This window comes from Amyelois transitella, chromosome 17 (genome assembly GCF_032362555.1).
Source record: "Amyelois transitella isolate CPQ chromosome 17, ilAmyTran1.1, whole genome shotgun sequence".
In the NCBI taxonomy this organism is placed as follows: Eukaryota; Metazoa; Arthropoda; class Insecta; order Lepidoptera; family Pyralidae; genus Amyelois; species Amyelois transitella.
This window is the reverse complement of record NC_083520.1, coordinates 5,901,357-5,916,877: the sequence shown is the minus strand read 5'-3', so window position 1 is coordinate 5,916,877 and position 15,521 is coordinate 5,901,357. Positions and strand designations below refer to the sequence as shown.

The window sequence follows — 15,521 nt, the reverse complement described above, 5'->3', positions numbered from 1 at the left end:
TTGTTAGTAGAATACCAAAAGTTGTAATCAATGCGTTTCAGATCCGTTTCGGATTAAAATAAAATAGCAGAATTGACATGCTGGTAAAGGGCCAGGTCAAGAGTACCCGAAACCGCAGAGCTTGTATGAAGAGAGTTATGAATGAATACCAGAAACTTGTGTGGGTCACATGTGGTTCTTAGCACTTTAACAGGAAAGGACCACTCCAATCTCTTTCCCAATATGAGTTAGGTTCCTGTAAATATTGATGTGTAGGAGGAGCTTAGTGAAAAACCTGACTTACCCAATCCAGATCAAAAGATCCTATGTTCCTTTCCAGAGAGAAAATATATTAATGAGTATAAAACTAATGATTTTAATACTAATATTATGTCAAATAGATAAAATAAGATATGTAAGTACATACTGTACAAATTATGTCAATACTATACCAAAAATGCACATGCATTTATGATGCCATTATGTCAAGCTCGGGCAGACATGTTTATCATTCATATAATCCTCCATGCTATAATTTATTGAATTTTCTATCAGACATTTCAATAATCCTTTTTGTTAATATATTATTTAACCTTTGCTGACGCAGTTATTTCAAATTTTGTGTGTATTTGTAGCTTATTGAGTCTATCGTCAAGATAATTATAAAATATAAATAATTTTAATTGTGGCTATTTGTTGTACAGGCGATGTACACTGTGCACATCTTCCCGTCATGTGACTTCGCCAACGAGAACCTCAACCGCATCGCTCCCGACTTGATGCACCGCGTGGCGGACATCGCGCACTTGCTCATTGTGATCGCTACTGTGTGATGATCACGGTGATCATATTGATCGCACCACCCATTTCGTCTATGCACTCGGACGTGATCACACCGTACCCCGATTGTGACAGTAAACGGTTCCCCGATAAAGGACACACGTAGATGACTAATAATTATGCATTGTAAATATTGGCCAGGTTGTGAAACTTTTTTAAAAACTTTATTTTTTATCTTAGATATCGGTCCACCTGGTAGAGATCGTTAGAGACCGCGCGGAATCGTTTCATCCTTGAAAGAAGATGACGATTGTAGGAATTGACTTGGATTACCTCTGAGAAAGTGAAGTGTCGTTGTAGTGACGTACTATAATTATTTATTGTTAGCGCCGCGGGGCGGGCAGCCTGTAACTCTCACGATAAGTAAGCCGTCACTTATTTAAGACTTAGATTTAAGTTTAAGCTTATTTGTAAAATACTTTTGTTATAGTCGACTGGGTTCGACATTATTCGGAGTTTAAATTTATAAAAGTATGATTAATAAATGGCAAAGTCAGTTGATAAAACGAATAGTTTTGGGTTCCGATTAGATGAGTGGCGATCTATCGAGCATTTTTTATTGTTAGTGTAAATTGTTATTTTGTTTTAAGCGACTAGGTCTAAAGTAATTTAAAGTTTGTAAATACCGAATTGATTCATACTATAATTCGATTTATTCGCTTAGGTAATTACGGTAGGTAACGGAAACTCATGATTACTGGGTCGATTGATAACTGTTTATTTGTAAAAATATGATAGTTGAAACATGTAATACCGTAAGAAAACACATGGAAAATAAACTGTGATTCTGACTTTTAAATGTAGACTGTAGTTAGTCTTATGGAACATAAGGGTGGTGCGCTCGATGCACTCTGAATTGATCTCTGACATGCTTACAATGTGCATGTGTTGTCTGGACCTGCCGCAGGTCAATTCGGAGACGATTCGAGCGGCACTCGCGCGGGCACCTGTGTGCTGCGATGTTCTTAGCTAAATAAAAACATGGTTTATTGTGCGCGAGAATATGTCAGGATGACACTTTGATATAGGTGACGAGCAATTGTGTACTGTACTCAAGATTCTTCAAATTTGTTCATTTTGGGCAAGTTTTTTCATCAACCCAGCGACTACAATTTTGTCCTTCTGTTTCTAGATGTGTACCTTTTAACGGTTCTCAATTATTAAAGAACCAAACTCAAACAATAATAACTTTCTATAAATATATGGTTGTGCTATTTTTACCGTTAAAAGGTACATATAACGCGTTAGATAGAAGTGGCGGCCATAAAAATAACTTCTCATATTATTTTTCACATTTATCCCGATTTGATTTTACGTTTTCTGGAGTGTCCCGTCCCGTTCTCGCTCTCTATCCGCCTCGTCGCCCGCGCCGCCTTACAGGGTGCCACCGACAACATATTCTCGATCCTCATTTGCTCCGGCGTCATCAGTTGATTCATCCTTTATACAGTCACAGTCATTGCCCTCATACACACCTATAATTCCTTTTCTTTACGTTTAAATTCAATAGCAATACTCTTGCGATGCTAAAACTAACAATATTGTACTTCTCATAAGTTGATCGTCTGCATGAAGCCGCGGCGGTCGATCGATATCATCGCATCTCGCATAACATGTATAGTTAGATAATGGTGCGACTGTTCTGTCGTGCGGATAAACAAAGTACAAAATATTTTATGTATTGTAATTTTATATTGTATGATATAGAAATTAATAGCACAGGTAATATTATGATTATTCTGTTTAGGTCTAATCTGTAGAATGTATAAATAAATATAATGATTGTTTGTCATGTTTCCGTCGCAAACAGTTCTCGACTTGGCTAGGAGGAACACTAACGAACTCGTCACTTCGTCCATTAATTTAAAAAATATAATTTTATTAGCTAACAGATGCCCAATAATGTACACTATATTTATTCTAATTTGAAGTCCTTATAAAGGACCTCAATGTAAATACGTCTTCATGGAACATAGCAGTACAGTATTTAGACTTGATATTGAAAATTTTATGAGATAAGCAACAAAAGAGAATTATAAAAGAAGTATTTATTATGATAAAATTGGTATTTACTCATTTTCCTTATGTTATAACATGAATGTAATGATTTTCTTGGCTGGTCCAGAGTATAAACATAAGGTGCCTGCCTGGAATATAATGTCATTCTTGTAAATTATGCTATTAAAATGTCAATTACTAATAATTAATATTTTCGTAAAGTTTTCCATGCTCCGTAATTTTGAAATCAAAAAAAATCATGGTTTGTTTCCTCAGTGATGTTAAGTCGTAATAAGTTAATGCAGACTTAATAGGTATAACAACTGTAAACTAATGTGAGAAGTATAATATAGTTTTGTTTGTTTACTATGTTAAATGTGGGTTCAATGAGAAGTTGTCACGTCGAGACGCCTCTTAGCCGGCTCGCGAGAGGCGTGGCGATGTAGCACTTCTATCGATTACGCCTGTGTGTCATTCTGTTCTCAAAACATATTCTCAGTGGTGATATGAGGATGGAATGGCTAAGTGCGCGGTGCTTCCTCCGAGAGCGGTTGTTGCCGTGTGGGAGATGTTAGAGTTTAAATATTTGTAAAAATAACATTTGATCTCAAGTGTGCAGCAAAAGTGAAAGGTAGACTGTTGTCATGCAACTACCGCACTCGGACGCCGAGCGGCACCACGTCGGTTTTGATTCTAGCAGAGCGTAAGGATATAAAAATATTGTGATCATAATTATATTGTAGAGTTAAAAGCTAGGTTATAGAGATAATTGTATATTTTGTACATATTGAAAATAGTATTGTATCTTTACTTCCCTTTATCCAAACAACCCAGACTCCTGCGTGTTATGTACCTCCTACCTACCAATACTATTAAAAAAAAATATTATACACAAAGTGGTTTTTATTTCGAATCTCGATCACCTGCCATTTATTTAAAATTGATTTACACGCTTATCGCAACCCAGCTGTGACATATAGTACTAATTACGGGTGTGGGATGGTCAATTGATAAGATAAATACGACATTATGTGATACGTATATTTTTGAACATTTAAGAATAATTTTTTATTCAAAGACGAAATAACAGTCATAATTAGTACACAAAACATTTAGGAAATAAGGCGGCATATGGAAGTCCCAACTATTTTGACATTATGATAAAGTCTTAACAATTGTCAAAGCGACTAACAAACAACAAATAAGTACCTACATACAATAAAATTGACAATACCATTACATATTACATACGTAGATTTAAATACCTAAAAATATAAAATTTGGTCTATGTCATTGAGGAGTAATAATGAATGAAATATCCACATATTGTTAGATATTTGTCTTCGAACTGACGAGTCATAACTAGTGAAAATTATTGCGGTGTTCGTATTTGATATTTCACTACACTTATTATCACTGATTCGCTGTGGATTGAATCTCTTGCATAAATGATTTTTTCTAATGTTAGGTACCTAAAAGTAGGCAGGCAATTACTACTTGGGTAGGTAAACATCATCTGCTTACCTCTTCATTCATATGATGCATAATTTCCCATTTGTATACATGTGGTGGTGGGTATTGTACTGTGTAAATAAGGAACTATGCATAATGTATCTAAACGAATATTCTATAGTAAACAGTAAATACCTAATATAATTTACTATTATGGCATCTTTTATAATTTCTGCCTAAGATTCAAAAATAAAATTATTGCTTTACTCCAGAACACATGAATGTACATACAATGTTAATCTAACATCCTTGTTTCATCATGAGATCTGCTAGTTTGAAGATTCGGAGCCAGCTGAAGGGTTCCGGTTGCTGCGGAGGGGCAGACGAAGATGATGTAGCTTCTGGGGACGGAGCCCTCTCCACACCACCTGAATGAGTGGGCGACTTCTTGTCACCTTGCTTTTCTGGCGATTTGGTGATGGCTGGGGACGTCATTCTGTAACAAAATGCAATATTTTTTAGATTACTCAGTAGTCTGTGCCCCATGATTTTTAACAGATCCTCACATGTCAATTTATACCATTTTATTATTTAGTCTCCAGCCCCCGTAGCACAACACGCGCGACGCCGTTTTTGTCGCGCGAAAAACTATCGCTGTTCCGTTTCTCGTTATAATAAAAAGCGTAACAGCTATAGTATTCCGTGCGATAAAAACGTGTACTGGTCCCTAAGCTCTATGTACCTACTTCTTGTTTAAGTCGATCAATTGAAAATCCGTTCAGAGATTGCAACCATCACAAATGAAGAAAAAGTTAAAGAGTGTGACAAAGTACGATGTGCGTCAGTGTCTGTACACGGACGCCCACCGCGACACACATAGTTGATGATGATATATTTTGTTGATAATCATCAATACTCGGCTAAATAAAAAAGAAGAAACCCTTTTCATCATAAACAATTACCAATCAAAATTTAAGTTCACTATAGCAATACATACCGTATATAGGTAAGCGTTAAAAATAAAGAATCGCCAGATGATCAATACGAATGTTATTGATTGATTTTATTGTTATTGCTCTTTAAAATTGAGCTCTACCCAAACGTTCTGTAACAGCCATGACAACCGAATATGTTAGGTACGTTTTTATTTTTAATGTCGGCCGGCCTTTTTGGCTAAACATATTACGATTGCATTGAGTGTGTTCACACTGAATAAAAAAATATATAAAACTCTTAATAATTGTGTTAGAGCCAATAAGTATATGGTCTGTGCGTGGACCCGATGGTTTACAAACACAAATTACGGGCATAACACAACGCGCCTTCCTTTCTAGCGACCTTAGCCATACAAAAATAAGGCTTGCGGTTTTTAACAAATCTTTTTTGTACCTATTTGTTATTATCATGTAGGTATTTACTATACCAAACAAAATTAGGTAAGTAGTAGTCAAAAGAGATTTGCGTCATTTTTGACTAGACATACACTCGGGAACGTGACTTTAAAAATTGGATTTTCTTTCTTAAGAACAATGTTGGATACAAATAGTGGAAGGGCGTTGAGTAGTAGACAACATGATGAGTTAAAACTTGATGCTAAGAAGGCACACGTATATTATAAAAAAAATTACAGACTGTATGATTGAAAGTTCTAATAACGTTTAGTTCAGAAAAAAAGTTCAGTTAAGTACAAATATTAGACACATGTTGCAGCATCAGTAGAGCATAGTATGGTAAAACTCCTATTTTATGGATGAGAGAGTGTAGATTAGATATTACAAAATTACACATCCTGTAATCAGAGGCGTCCCGTCGCAACGACCCAAATTAAACTAGGACGCCACATTCTGGGTACTGCGTCAAACTTTACGTAATGCCATTCTGTTATACCAAGATAGTATACCTACTCGATACTTAGGTTAGGTATGTTTGTAACTAACTTTAAAAAATCTTAAGGCACTATGCATTCAGTTAAGGTCCATCTGATGTCGAAAGTCTCTGACACTCGCCTATAACGTAAAGGTTTTTTGAATAGAAACTTCCTTAAAATGTTATTCGTCAACATGTGCTACGCGCGAGCTGCTGCGAGTTGTTATATGAACGACACAAAGCTGAACAGCGGGTTTGCATTATCTGGAGGCAGCGAACCGTACGCACTCCTCTCAAAAGAGTGATCCCGTTTCTTTGTACTGTGAGTCGGGAGGGTGCGTAGGTAGCTTACAACAGTCGGAAATATGTTTTGCAATAACCATTACAAATTATATTGATGATAAATAAAGATAATTAAGTGTACACACTCCATGATATCACGATCGTGCCTCTATCATCATTATCTGTTTCCTTTCTTCCTATACGTGCACAACGTCTACTTTAATAGCAATTAAGTATTCTACATCTGTGAGGATAGCCATGAGACAAAAATTAAGCTAAACTATGATGTTCGGCAGTTTAGCTGACATTTCCAAAATTAGAGCATATATTTGAGTTGGAAATCTTTTTTGCTATAATAAAGCGAGACTACATTGTGTGAAAAGTTGTCATTTTTTAATTGCAGGACAGTCTCTTCAGTTGTTGAACTGTCAGAATGCATTTGGCTCCTCGTAGGGATACGGAGCTCTAATATCTAAATGTTTTAAAACAAAAAGATTTTACCAGTGGTCCCGTTTCTGGATATGTTGCGGTAACCGGTTTCTACATAATTATGATTCTAGACGAAATTTCCTCAAAACTATCTAGGCATTCAAGTCAATTGCTCAATTAATTCCTAGAGAGGTTCAATAAAAACATTCACGGCCACGACCTTCGATCTTCATTTGCGGCGAATGTCGTTAGTTCTAATTGTAGGTAATTGATGAGAATCGTAATAGTAGCCAGTTGAAAACATGTATGTTGATTGAGTTAGGCTCACTTCTTGGTTTCAATGTTTGATAGAAATGGGAACAAAACTATCGTGGCAGAAAAATGGTTGTTTGCTATATATACTTATAATAATGGAAAGATGGAACCGAATCTGGAATTTATTTAAAGTTATTTTCAATATTTTTTATTGATTTTTGAATACCTTCGAAATGCTTAATCCTATTTAACTTAAAAGATTTTCCTAGAAGGATGAAGAAACTTATCTATTTATGTCAGATAGAAGGGAAGTTGACATACTCGTAAATAGATAAATTTCTTCATCCATCAGTAAGAAGGCGTATTGAATACTTGGCGACTGGTTTTCTATTTTGGCGTTTGTGAAAATATTAATTGGACTGAACTTATTAACAATCGTTTATCATAATATAAATAGATTTAGATACATGATATTGGAGCCATATTAACAGAAGTTATATGGACATGTTACTATAAGGTGCGACACACTAGGCGGCCATGACACACATTACCTAATCGTTCAATATAACAAATTGTAGTTAGGTAAAAAACACCTTTGTCTATTAGTACATCGAATATACTCAACAACCCTAACGTAGACACTACTACTTATTTTGATATATATCGAATGACATACGACACCCAATCGCGGTGAAAATCCATTGTTGTCTAATAATAATAGATTCCATGGGATCAAGCGCACACCTTAAATGGTAATTAAAGAAACGCCTTTGTTAAAACCTTTCCTAGTTGAGTTCGTCACAGGTTGTACAGCCAACGGTACTTGGTGTCACGTGTTAAGCTTGTTCACACTTGCGTTCTCAGAAAGTACAGATATTCATCTCAAGTTGAAGTTCCTATGCAGCAGTTTTCCCGTTACGTAACAAATGCAAGTCACTTAAGCTGTTTTATATTCATGACGTAAATTGGTAAGACACAGGGGCCAAAATCGACTGGGTTTTATGCCCTTGTTAAATATAATAATAGAAGCTAGTTTCTTGATCGGTGCTCTATCACGCCGTCTCGCGTCTTCATTGTCGGCCACTCTGTAAGGCTTTGTAGGAGATAGTATCAGAGCGTGACAATATTTGTATAGCGCGGGACGTCCGATCTTTATCTGAAGTAGATACAGCCTTTTGTGCAGTGGATAACGAGCGAGCGGCATTGACAACTCTAGATATTATGTGAAAAAAAAAAATGTTGTTTTTATTTTCAGGGGCATTATCTTTCAATTTAATGATAATTCAAACCTCGTTACTATTAAACTAAGTACTTCTTTCGTATATTTCACTGTTAGCGGCGGGGTTAAGAGTCATATCATCCATTATTATCTTTGTTATAAAAAAATACTATAATCAAAATTTAATAAATTTTTTTTTGTTCATTATTGATTATTCGTATAATGTAATTGCACACATTCGGAATAGAATGTACGGTCGCGTTCATAATTGCAGTCATAGTTCGCAAAACTTTATAGCTTGCACCGCTGCTATCACTCACACATTCACACAAATAACACAATAAACAACAAGTTGGGTAACCCGCCATCAAGAAGAGGGTAGTGAAAAAAAAAAGTCGTCCGCTAATCAACACAGCGGCACGCCACACAGCGGAGATCCATGGTGGAACAGTACGAAAATAATGGCTTCATACCGACCAGAATATTTGCGGAACAGTTCGAGACATCAGTGGTTACTGTTTTGAGTTTGCACCGTGAGAGACTACACCACAGACAGCCAGCAAGAAAGCCGTATTTATCAGAAATAAATAAGCAAAAACGTTTAGAATTTGCCCGGCAGTATTTGGATTTTGACTGGAAAAAAGCGATATTTACGGACGAAAACTTCGTTTATTTTATGTCATCACAACACGGTAGACTTCATTTATTTATGGCGAAGAAATGCAACTCGGTATGAAGAAAAAAATATTGTGCCAAATATGGAGTCTGGACACATATCTGTAAATATGTGGGGCTGGATGAGTGCTGCTGGACCTGGGGAACAGGTGTGGATAGCAGGACGCGCTACAACTGCTCATTATGTGCAAGTGCTGCAAGAAACCATGTTACCAACTGTGCGGTGTATTTATCCGATTGATGATATGCCAACAATATCATTTGTGCAAGACAACTGCCCTGTGCATCGAGTCCATATAGTGCGTGAAAGGTTCTGCCAATTTATATTAAAAGTACTAATTACTTAGATAGTATTTTAAGGACAGCTTCAATATCTTTTCTTTATGAAAACGAATAATTAAGCTGTAACCTTAATAACAGGAGATAAGTGGATGATACAATTAGTATAATATACTATCTATAATATGTATAGCTTTATATAATCATCAATATGTAAACAAAACTATAGGTAAACTGTTTCAATAAAATTTACTAATTTTAATTATTGAATGTTTTATTTTGCTCCCTCTTGTTTAATATTTCTTGCTGATTTCCGTGTTTGAAAACACGGGTACTGTAATTCTTAGATATCAGTTAGTTAGTTAGTCAGTCAGTTACTTAGTTCAAATGGCACCTTGAAACATTAAAAATTGTCAATAACACTAAAATAGACAAAAAAATCCTTGAATAACTTCGGAATCCAAGTAACGCTAGTAACTAGAACAAGCGAGTGTGAGCAAGCGAGTTTATCTAATATATCTTAGATCTCACTTGCTCACACGAAGTAATAAAATTGCTACCCAATAACTTTCAAAGGAACCACTACCTATGTTAGGGTCGTGTGCAGACAAACTTTCAACCTTATTGAAATGAAATAAGTCTGGCAGTCGCAGGCTTCCCTCTATAGGCAAATCTTATGGAAATAATGAGAGACGACGATATCTCGATCGACAATTATCGGGCCCAGTTCGGCAATCGTTGATTACCGTCTCTTTCTGTTTTGTTATGTTATATTTCATAGAATAATAAACTCTTTTACTTAGTAATCATTGGTATTAAAGACCGAATTCATTTGAAGGAATATTTATTCTTTTAAATTGTGTGCATGTGTGTGTGTATCAAGTGGAACCACAGTGCACGCTATTTTAACCCGTAAGAATTTAAAAACTATGACTGCAGATATGAACGCGATCGTACATATCCAATAATGGTGATATCTTTTATAAATAAATTCATTTCATTTTCAATTCACGAGTGAAACGATCGTTTAGGAAAACTTATATAACCGATTTTCGCAAGTAGGACGATGACCCGCCTCGCTGCGGAAAATCTCCCTTGACCTATTTACTCTCTACGACCCGTACTCAGTATTCTGTTTCACAGCGATCAGAGTTAGAACTCGGGAATTCTCTGTTTACATAATGAGTTAGAGGTATTGATCCCATTGAAGGAATGTAATTATTCTTGAACACAATAACATTTGACATTAATACCTTATCGAGTATTACAACTTTTAATTATTAATTGAAACTTTTAAAGTTATTTATATAATATTCTTTTTTATACCAACCTACGTGCTAACGTTGTGCGTGATCAAAGCAATCAAATCTTAATAAAAATTAATTAAATTTTACGCTTTCGAAAGTAAAAATCAATTACGTATGTCCCGTAACATATGAAACGTACAAGAATGATAATTTTAACTGACAACAGCCAATTAATACTTAGTCAAATAATAAGTTATAAGTACCTACCAACTTAATTATAAGCTACTGGCTGTTCAAAGAATAAGCGTTTGTAAAAAAAAAATTCTAATATATTCTTCAGCTATAAAACAACACTAGTAAGATAAAGTTAAAATTAAGAAAGGACATTTTAGAATAGAACCACAAAAAAATAAAAGGTGTCGTAAAAGGCGACTAAGGGGTAGGCTTATAAACTTGGGATTCCTCCTGTAGGCGATGGGCAAGCAACCTGTCATTATTTGAATCTCAATTCCATCTTTTAGCCATACCTACATCTGAACGTGGCCTTTCAGTTTTTTCAAGACTTTTGGCTACCATGTAAGGGATATAGGTAGACGTGATTATATGTATGTATATGTACATAATTCAATTCAAAAATTTCTGAAGTGAAATTACTTACATAATATTTTGAGTTCACCAATTCCAAGTCTTATCACACCAAAATTTAGATTCTTTTTTTGTAGTCTATGTCACTATTAGCAATTAAAAACAAGAAGTATGTAGAAATTGAAATGACAACAGTGAACGTTTCAGTTCTCGTAATGTTTCAGGCGTGGAGAGCGCACGACCGCACGTTTCTACTAACCGATGTTGTTTGCGGCTTGTGCGTGCTTCTGCGCACGAGTTGTTCTAATGTCTTAATAATGATAATTTCCAAAATTAGATATTAGTTAAAAACACACTTTGTTGCACCTTTCCGCAGTTCAGTTCAGTTTTTGCAGTGAATATTGAACAAATCAAGTAAGTTGAGAACTGCAGATTAATAAACGTTTTGTTTGCCTACATTTACAAAAAAAAAATTAATACATAGGTATTTGCGCTCATGAATTAATGTAGGTACATACATACATCCCTTGCGGGGTAGACAGAGCCATCAGTCTTGAAAAGACTAAATGGCCACGTTCAGCTATTTTGCTTAATGATAGAATTGAGATTCAAATAGTGACAGGTTGCTAGCCCATCGCCTAAAAAGAATCCAAATTTGTAAGCCTGTCCGTAAGTCGCCTTTTACGACATCGATGGGAAAGAGATGGAGTGGTCCTATTCTTTTTTGTATTGGTGCCGGAAACCACACGGCACTAATGTACATGAACACACATTAATGAAGGTAGCTAGTTTATTAGGTCTTTTTTACACAGACAATTCCATTTTCATTAATTTTTAAGTATTTTATAAATTAGACAAATGGCTCCGATCATATATTTCTGAGAATTGGTAATATTTGTTGTTAGTATTTATGCGTAAGTATATCATGATGTCACAGAATTTCTATTACAAACGAATTTCTTTATCCCTCAAGGTTAGTTCTACACCGCACAGCTGTTTATGTGATATGCAATCAGTATCGCAATTTTTCCCAGAAAATAATAGTAGTATAAAGTACCAAGGTAGCTTCCAAAGTCCGTATTATGTAAATTTCATAACGTAAAGTAAGATGATAAGTCTTTAAATGATCAGTACCTAAGCGATTGTAAATCATTATATCAATACAGTTTGGTTCCAAGAAACTCTGCGTACCTACAGTTAGCGAATTGTGATGCATTGAATTTCGATCAGCCGAGCTGATTCTAACATAACGGGGACATTTCGTGGGAATCGTAACGCGTATTTGTTTCTCGTCATACTTAAAAGACAGATAGCACGGACTTAGTCATCTTGAAGAAGAAGAGACTAGACTACCTACTACAAACATTTTTAATAGAAAATTTTAAGAAATAACTAAAAGAAAATCATATTCGTTATTAAAATACCTAATATGTTCACGTTAATTTGAATGGCAAATAAAGTTTATTTTTGTCTAAAATAATTATAATTCAGTGCGCGTGCCGCCAACGATCAAACATGCGAGGTTCGTTGACCTCGGGCTAAATCCCGCGAAGCCTCCACTTCGGCTCAACTCTTCATGCGGCCCCCGAGGCCTTCTTGATAAACACGAGCACCCACGCACTTTAGATGCCTATTATTTTTATTCCTTTATTTAGATGAAGGTAAGTAATCGTACAACGGCCGAGCTTTGGTGAAATCGGAATATATTGCTGAAAAATCTGATTCCAGTATTGGCATAGTTACGATAAACGAACGATCTTAATTCTATCAGTAAGCCAAACAGCTAAACGTGGCCTATTCGTCTTTTCAAGTATACCCCGCAAGGGATATAGACGTGATTATATGTACATATGTATGATGTTTATACGTTAAAGTTCAATGTTAAAAGGTCATCATGTTTCATCATGTCACATGACTTTACTATAATTGATATATCATGATAAGAATAAATAATATTTTTCTATTGTTTGTTTATAATTAATGGTCGGTCTCTCTTAGTCTCTGTTCTCCGATACCTACGACTTAGGGATTTTCGAGGCAAGAGTAATTGTTTGTGCTTGTGTGCTTTAGACCCTATATTGCTTACCACCCGCAATTTGTGTCCAATGGCACTTAAATTTATAATAAAAAAATAAGTATACTCAGTGGATGTATGGCCATTAATACTAGATAGGAGGGGATTTATTTAAAACCGAAAACCCGACAGTGTAGAAAGAAATATTGGAAAGTGGACCCTGGGCCCTGTATCATAATGGCAGAGGGTGCAACCGGCAATCTTCGATTTATTAATTTCGAACTTCAACAAATCAACGTCAACTACCTTTATTACACAAAATCGTCAACAATATAAATGGCGTAAAGTATATGCATTGAAGATTACTCGATATCAAAGCTAAGTATATTTAGTTGTCCTATTTTATGTACGGAATATTTTTAATCATATTATATCTATTCTATTCTATGCTATATGTTTTAATTATTTTTAAAACATTTACATCCCTACCTAACTAAGTATACTTTCATATTACATAATCTAAAACCTCAACATGTTTCTAAAATATTTTTTTTTCGAGAATGTGATCTTACCTTGTTTTGTTGTGTTGTCAGTCGCAATGCGGATGCTGTTTGTATTGATAACAGGCACTGTCACGGACGTGAAGGTCCACAGCCAGCACGAAGGTGTTTGCCGCCCCTCGCCGCTCCGCCGCCCAGCGCGCCGCCCTACTGCGCACTTACGTAATCTACGTTAAGACGCGCCTTTTGAGGCAAAAAATAAAAGTTGTTACGCTTAAAAGTAAAAATAATCGTTAGATATCATTGTATATTTATATTTTATTAAAATGTATACGGGTATTGAATGCACAGTTAACTTTACTGGATAACCATAGCAACCGGAATAATATACTCAACTACCAGTATAATTTCGATTTCTATTGGATAATCTTTATTATATATCATAGATTCAAATACCATAGAGAAAAAGGATTTGTTTTGTACCTAGTTCTAAGACTGCATTATTGATAGTTGCTAGTAGCATCATTTGCTATTTAATTGAATCAACCATGTTCTCTTTCAGCAATTGAACTAAATAGCTGTTTAACTGTTGAAAATCAGTGCAAGCGAGTGACTGTGTTTAGAAAATTAAACATTATTGCTTAGGAGGTCATCATTCAATTTAGCATCTACATAAGTACTATCCTCCTTTATATAAGCTATTATTAAACATAGGTTCAATCGAAAAAGAACCAGGGTCAGCTTATGTTCGCCTGCACTTTACTAGTTTCCACTTTTTCTTCTCTATATAATATGTGGGAAGGGGCGGTGTTTTCATAAGAATTCTTAACCTAGGAATCGCAGACATAGGCGACATGTACCGAAATGTGACCGGATGGTGGAATGAGGTACCTGTTTCTGTGTTAGTAGCCACTTGTTACAAAAATATAATGCAACCCGCCTTTGATGTATGCAAGTCACATGACGCGATAACCTGTTCTGCCTATGCCAGACCAAAGTTTCATAAATAACGGGGCCTTATCTGTTTATGCTTCATATTTCTATTTATGAAAATAGTTCTTCTGCACTCGATCTGAACAAATGCACAAACTATTAAAAATACGACTAAAATTACCAAAAATATTGGAATAACATAGCGTATTCTATGAAAACGACAAGGTATATTTAACGATAATGTACGAAAGGATCATTCTTTGCGAGCGCTAAACGTAGTAAACGACAAAATCCATCAACTCGGTGTAAAAGAGCTATTTTAGAATGTGCCGGTCGGTGCAGGTGTCTCCGGATTTGGAGGGTTCTAATGATGCCCTCGTCTATCTGTCCGTCAGTTAGCGACGCCCTTCTTGATCACTGTGTAGCTATTTTTAGATGACTTCTGATCACGTTCTGATATTTCGCAGGTGCATATTATTTGTTCTAGCCCTGGACAGTTTTATTATTACAAAGATTCCTCATAAATCCGTTTTTACTTGGAAGACACCTAATTAAAAGTATTACAGGTGGGGCCACATATATTTTTGAAACTGTATACTCGTACATACTAATCCATGTTCATTGCAATACATTTGGTATATTTGTGTTTAAAGAATAAATTTATGTAAATACCATCGTAAAAACATAAACCTGTATGTACCAACATAAAACAAAAAAAGCAGATTTGCCAACTTACCGCTTTCGGAGCTATATGTTGCTCATTTTGGAAACCCATTTTTACTATATTATTGTTCTGGGAAGTTATTTTAGAGCTTAATTTATTCGTTTCTAGTTTAGTAGCGCCCCCTAGTCTAACACGCAAGAACTAAAACTGCATGCTGGTTTAGATACGTTCACAAACAAAATGTATGTAAGCGTACTTTCCTGTTCTCGTGTGATAATGTGCTTTTGCTTTTTGGTAGCAACCG

The 15,521-nt window shown here is 35.4% G+C and overlaps 1 protein-coding gene and 1 long non-coding RNA gene across 3 annotated transcripts in view; one reads left to right on the top strand and one right to left on the bottom strand.

The window, feature by feature from the left end:
- Positions 1 to 3,384, top strand: part of LOC106140674 (protein split ends) — an 86,630-nt gene extending 83,246 nt beyond the window's left edge. For both annotated transcript variants that reach the window (XM_060948899.1, XM_060948898.1), the window contains one exon: positions 684 to 3,384. In XM_060948899.1, the coding sequence (XP_060804882.1) occupies positions 684 to 812 (129 nt within the window). In that variant the 3' untranslated portion in view covers positions 813 to 3,384. The remainder of the gene's footprint in view (positions 1 to 683) is intronic.
- On the bottom strand, positions 3,072 to 11,359 carry LOC132902728 (uncharacterized). Its single transcript, XR_009657226.1, has 2 exons — positions 11,180 to 11,359; positions 3,072 to 4,765 (listed from the first exon to the last, which is right to left on the bottom strand). It is a non-coding gene; the product is annotated as an uncharacterized LOC132902728 (long non-coding RNA).
- Between the last annotated feature and the right edge of the window lie 4,162 nt (positions 11,360 to 15,521).